The 6,327-nt window shown below is 48.6% G+C and overlaps 1 protein-coding gene across 1 annotated transcript in view; it reads right to left on the reverse strand.

Moving 5' to 3' along the window:
* Ndst2 (N-deacetylase and N-sulfotransferase 2) overlaps positions 1-6,327 on the reverse strand; it is a 10,933-nt gene that overhangs the window by 2,948 nt on the left and 1,658 nt on the right. Inside the window, exons 3-9 of the mRNA XM_021181784.2 lie at positions 2,597-3,908; positions 2,305-2,392; positions 1,851-2,005; positions 1,476-1,661; positions 887-1,015; positions 578-760; positions 394-490 (exon numbers count right to left, since the gene is read on the reverse strand). Coding sequence (XP_021037443.1) covers positions 394-490; positions 578-760; positions 887-1,015; positions 1,476-1,661; positions 1,851-2,005; positions 2,305-2,392; positions 2,597-3,601 — 1,843 coding nt within the window. The 5' untranslated portion in view covers positions 3,602-3,908. The remainder of the gene's footprint in view (positions 1-393; positions 491-577; positions 761-886; positions 1,016-1,475; positions 1,662-1,850; positions 2,006-2,304; positions 2,393-2,596; positions 3,909-6,327) is intronic.

Below are 6,327 nucleotides of genomic sequence, written 5' to 3' on the forward strand. Positions count from 1 at the left end.
AAAAAAAAAAAAAAACCCTAAACAAATAAAAACCACAAAATTAAAAATATATATACATTGTAGTGCAACCTTTATTTCCCAGCACTTGGGATGCAGAGACAGGCAAAGATCTCTGGGAGTTTGAGGAGTTCCAAGATAGCCAAAACTACACAGTAAAACCCAAGAAAACCAAAACCCAACAAAACACAACACAGTGAAAATAACTAATTCTCTCAAGCTGTCCTGCACATGTGTATACATACATACATACATATATATATATATATGCATATATATATGCAAGCACACTATATAAATAATAATTTTTTAAAAAATAAATCCTTTTCTCAAGAGATTTGAATAATGAGAAGTAGGTATGAGAAGGCAGCGTAAGATAAATTGTGGATAATTTACCTGTCTTCTGTGGTCCCACAATGAGGAACTTGGGGAGTCGATCACAGGTTTTCTCCTTGGACCAGATATCTTTGTGCCTCTTGTCATCACAGGGATTCTGAAGGTTAGGCCACGAGTCTGATCAGGACTAATCCTGTAACCCTGACCCCCACTCAGATCAGGTCAGCCTGAGCTCCAGCCTTACCTGCCACAGGGGGCTTCGTTCCTGAGGAAAAAGTTCAAAGTACTTTTGTGCGAGAGGGACAGGAGGAAGGGTCTGTAGGCGCAGTCGTGTCCAGCACTGGAGGAAGCGCACCAGGCTCTCAAAGGTGTACAGGCCCAGCCGGTCATTTCCATAGTTTGACAGATGGGTCATAAAGACACTGATCTGCAAGAGGATACTTACCTATGAGATTTAGAGAACCCCTATCCCAGCACCAGCACTGGTGCACAAAGGCTCTGGCTTGACAACACTTTGGCTTTCTAGTCTTCCGGTTTCCTTCTGGCACCTTACCGGATTAAGCAGCACTGTCAGAAAGAGCTCTCCACCTCGGATGCTTCGATCTAGTTCACGAGAACCTCCAGGATACTCATTATAGAAGATCGTGTGGGTGAAGAGGCCACATGTTTGCCGGGGGAGCACCTGAGAGGAAAAGAAGATACAGGGATAGATGCGATGTGAATGGTAAGATGGAGAGCAGATATGGACCAACGTCAGGACGCACTGGAATTCCCTGGCTTCAGAGAGGCCTGGTTTGAAGTCATAGTAAGAAAATTTACTATATGCAGGGCTGCAAAGATGGCTCAGCAGTTAAGAGCACTGCTTTATTGCTGCTCTTCCTGAGTTCAATCCCCAGCAACCACAAGGTGGCCCACAATCATCTGTAATGGGATCTGATGCCCTCTTCTAGCATGCAGGTGTACATGCAGATAGAGTACACACACATAATCAAATCTTTAAAAATTTTTTTACTATATGCATTATCATTTTTTGTGGATACCTTGGGCTGGCAGATGACAAGCCACAAGTCACTCCTATTTGAAGGCTGTCTAAATGTCAAACTTTGATCTGTAGTGGGAAATGTGTAGTGGGACTCCCTCACCATGATGCCATTGTGAATGAAGCCACGGCGGTAGCGAGCAGGACGCAGATGGGGGTACTCCTCAGTGCTGGTCACCTGGATGCCCCAGACAGATTTCCAGGCCTCATAGAGCTGCGAGTGGATGGGGTACACGCCAGAGTGGTGGGGAGCCACAGCATACCCCAGATCCGTAGGAATCCCATGCTCCTGGGAACGGCATAGACTCTCACCAGGACCTGGTGGAGTTTGGGGAGTAGAGGGTAAAGAGGGTGGGGATGCCTCCAAAGAAAGAAAACTAGGAAGGTAGGGGACAGGGGATCGACGGTGGGGGCAGGGGATTAAAAAGGAAACATTATCTCTGGGAGAAAGTATTCGGAAGAGATTCAAGGGTCTCACCAAAGCAAACTGTTTGTTGAGCCTCATCTGGTCAGCTAGCACAGAGCGGTTGTGGAAGAGGTGTGGCTGCATGTGGCTCCACATGTGAGGGAACCACCAGAACTCTCTGCGGTGCTTCAGCAGCATGTCGTCCCCAGCATCCTCCTCTTCTGTCCCTGTGATCACACACTGACTGCTGGTCATAGCCAGTCAGCCCTATGCCCTTCGTTTTGTAACAACTCTGACCATTTTCCATCCTTTGGACATTACTGACTCTGCCCAGGGCCTGAGGTTTTCTGTTTGCTCCACTGCCTGAGTGTTTTTCAGCCACCTGTGCTAATCCTGGTCCATCACTAGCTCATCACTGAACTATGTCCCTAAACTCTGTCCCTTTCAGAGTCAATACTTTAGTATTGACTGTCTCTTTAGAGACAGATCACACTGCAATGGCTAAGAGCAGAGGAAATGAACTCACCGGTATGATAGAACTTGCCCGAGAAGCCCAGGTTGAAGGTGAAGTTGGGGACTAAGGTCCTGAGTTTGTTCTGAGTGGTCAACAAAGCCTGGAAGAAATAGTAGAGAAATGCCAAATCAGGAGAAGACAGACTGAGAAATATACAGTAAGTAGCTTTATTTCCAACTATAAAAAGTAGAGAATGTATCTATGCTCATCTTAGAATCAAAGCAGGGAATCTGATAGCCAGAGGTGGTAAATTTTCTAGCAAAATAAACGGAAGAGAAAAAAACCAAAACCAAAACCAACTGACCTCAACATCAGCCACCTTCATGCGAGTGCCTTCCTTGCCCACAAAGATGTCATCGATATCTACTAAGATGTAGCGGTCAAGATCCAGGCAGAGGCGCTTCCCAGTGAGGTATGCAACAGCATCAACAAAAACAAGTTTGTGAAGCCAAAAAGAAAGGCCATGTCCAAACAGCACCCGCTGTATGCCATCATGAAGCCCCAAGTCCTGCACCACGGTGGGGAGCCGGGCCCGCCGAAGAACTGGTCCTGGCACGGAGAGCTCAGCTGGCCGATGGCTGGCAATAAGCACGGGCTCATAAGTGCTGTGATTGGACTGGAAGATGGTCCAGTCATCACCAGGCAGTGGTCCTGGCTCCAGGCGGCTAGGGCGGGTGAGATGGAGTAGAGGGGCGGAAGGATTCACTTGGTAGTCCCGGAGCCCCAGGTTTGAGTGTAGGAAAAGGGGAAAGCCCTTGAGCTGAGCACTCAGCAGGCTGTGCTCGCGGGCTCGGAAAAAGCCAATGATACCCACGCCATACTCCACACAGTACCGGTCCAGCAGTTCCCGGCTCCAGGCATCTAAGTTCACATACTTTAGAAGGTTCTCATAGATGACTAAGACATAGCGGCCATGGGCATGATCAGTCAGTGTGGGCATATCCCCTCGGCCAGGAGCTAGCTCAGTGCTATAACGAAAGCGACTAGATTCCAAGATGGCCACAATCTCCTGCCCCAGTTGTGAGTATGCACTTTCCACAAACACGAGGACCACAGGCTCCGTTCGAGTTGTTTCTGGAGGCCTTGGGGGTCGAGGTGGGACTGGTGGCCGTGCAGGGCCAGGGCCAGCTGCCCCACTGCTACTACAGTCTCCCAAGGGCAGAGGCAAGGGTTCCTTGGCCTTGGGGCTGGTGGACACGTAGTAAGCCAGGAATCCCATGGAGACAAGACTGAAACCAATCAGCAGCAGTATGAGGCGGTGCAGTTCCAGTTGCCGAGCAGGGCGCACCACCTTCCACAGCTGGAGCATGGCGAGGAGAAGAGAGGGAGGATAGGGGCCACCTCAGGAGATGGGGTGATGAGTTCTGGGGGCTGGAACTGTCTTGGCAGGGGAAGGATTCTCTTAGGGTCAGGTCCCTGATGAGATGAACACAAACGCTTTCAATACAGGAGAGGGGAGGCAGAAGGAGCAACAGGGTGTACTGGACAGAATCCACGGGTCTCAGGTCACCATGGCCTCCTGGCCCATGCCTCAGGCTGAAACTTGAGCTCCCTCAGCCCTGGTGGAGATTCTTAGATCAGAAGTCAGTGAAGTCCACAAGCTTGGCCCTTACAATCTGTAAAGCAGAGAAATTGATGGGTTACTTCTTCCTTTGAAAGTCTGTCCATTAGCCATTCTCCTTGTCCCATCTCTTACCCCATGCATATGTGATACTCTCTTCTGTGCTTGTATGTGTGTGTGCGTGAGTGCGTACAGAGCCAGAGGCTGCTATCAGTGCCTTCCTTTACTGCTCTCATACTTTTGAGACCGTCTCTCACTGAACCTGAAGCTCTCTGTTCCAGTTAGAATGGCTGGGCTGGCTAGCAAACCCTGGGCCTTACTTCTCTGTGCTGGGGATGTGTGGGTTTCCATGGGGTCTGGGAATCTAAACCCAGATCCCGCACACTGGCACAGCAGGCACTCTCCGCACTAAGCTCTCTCCGCAGCCCACACACTTTGTTCTTTAGAAAGGAGTGAAGCTTAGGTAGAAGAACATAAGTTGGATCCCATACCTTGGCTTCATAGCTCGTTCACTTTCTTAGGGAACATCCAAATTCCTCTGTGTTCAAGCTGGGGCAGTGACTCAAGTTATGAAAGAGCCTATCCACAGAGACCAAACAGCCAGGAGGGTGAACAGAGCTCTACTCTGAAAGAAAGTCCCATCCTGTGTCTGAGAAGTCTGCCAACGAGCAGGAGCTCTGGTGGGCTCTTGATAACAAGTGGATGGCACATCTTAGAAGTCTCATGATCCAACGAAACATCAGATAGGAGAAGCCTCCTGAGTCTTAATCTCCTACATCAATCACATCCATCACCACAGCCGACAGTACTAACGAACTTGCCGTCATGTGCACACTATGGTAGGGGAACCTGAGGAACGGGGAGAGCTAATCATGCTATTAGCTTCTGAGCCCAGAACTTGGGAGGCTTTCCTCTCCAATACTTATAAAAAAACTACCCCATACTCTCTCTCCACCCACAGCAGAATCAGCAGAGAAGAGACAGTGCACACCCAGGGCAGGGCATGTCATCACTAGCACCCAAGAAACCCAGAAAGCTGAATCCAGAGTCTTTCCCTTCCCCTTCTGCTTCTCCTTCCGAAACTAACTGAGGTGCTACTATATCCTCATTCCAGAACAGCACAGGAGCTGCTGGGCAACAGACTGGAGGAACATGAGGGATGGGGGCTAGGGACAGAAAGTGACTTGAGGGTCAGGTGACCAGAAAACAGCTCTAAGGAAATCTAACCTGACAGTTTCTTTTTCTTATAAAAGACTGCTGCAAGTTTACAGCCCCTTTTTATTTTAGCCAATCTCAGAAAGGTCGGTAGCTGGCAACCCTGTTCTCCCTCCCACTCTAGCACACGCACCTCGGTGGCCCTCAGGCAGAGACAAGGTCCTTCAGAATCCACAGAGATGATTTATGACTATTTATATAGGGTTCACTCTGATCTCGGTAAAACTCATTAAAATAAGACAGCTGGGACATAAAAGAAAAGCTGATGGGGGCTGGAGAGACAGCCCAGTGGTTAAGAGCACTGGCTGCTCTTCCACAGGATGGATGGGTTCAATTCCCAGCACCCACATGGTAGACCATAGTTGTCTATAACTCTGGTTCCAGGGGATCTGACACAGACATACATGCAGGCAAAACATAATACACATGAAATACAAATAAATTAAAAGAAAAGCTGTGATGGGGCAAAGCCCATGCTTATAGTGTATGACGCTCTAAATGCAGTGGCGGGGGGGGGGGGGGGGGGATGGGAAGACAGGGGAGAGAGTGGAAGTAGGAGGAAGAGGTGTAGATCATGGGAAGAACTGAATTCTTTTGTTTGTTTTTATAGAAAGGGGTTTCTTTGTGTAGCCCTGGCTACCATAGAGACCAGGCTAGCCTCCGATTCTGCCTGCCTCCATCTCCTGAGTGCAGGATCAAAGGCATGTACCACCACTGCCTGGCAGGAACATCTAAATTCTAACAGGGATAACAGCAGTGAGAATTCAAGGAAAGCAAGCTATACTTCACATGTTCACTGGTTTAATAATAACATATACTGAGCGCTTACTACTTGTTGGACATCCTTCTAGAGCTTTGCATCTACAGACAGACCTGACTCTGACTTATTACAATCTGCAAATGAAACTGGGAGGTAATGGCGCACGCCTTTAATATAAGCCCTTAGAAGGCAGAGGCAGGACGATCTCTGAGTTTGAGGCCAGTCTGGTCTATAGGGCAAGTTCTAGGACAGCCAGGGCTACATGGAAGAACACTTTCTTAAAAAAACAAACCAAACCACCACCACCAACCAACGACAAAACCAATGTGCAAATGGTAAACACTTAGTAAGAAGGATACTTCAAATGTTTGTGGGTTTTGGTTTTCAGTGCCAGGGATGGGATGTGTGGTCTTGCACAGGCTCAGCAAGTGCTCTCCCAGGAGTTCCAACCTCAGGTCCTAGAGTTTTAATCCTTTCCTAAGGTAGTGGATTTGTAGAC

This window comes from Mus caroli, chromosome 14 (genome assembly GCF_900094665.2).
Source record: "Mus caroli chromosome 14, CAROLI_EIJ_v1.1, whole genome shotgun sequence".
Classification (NCBI taxonomy): Eukaryota; Metazoa; Chordata; class Mammalia; order Rodentia; family Muridae; genus Mus; species Mus caroli.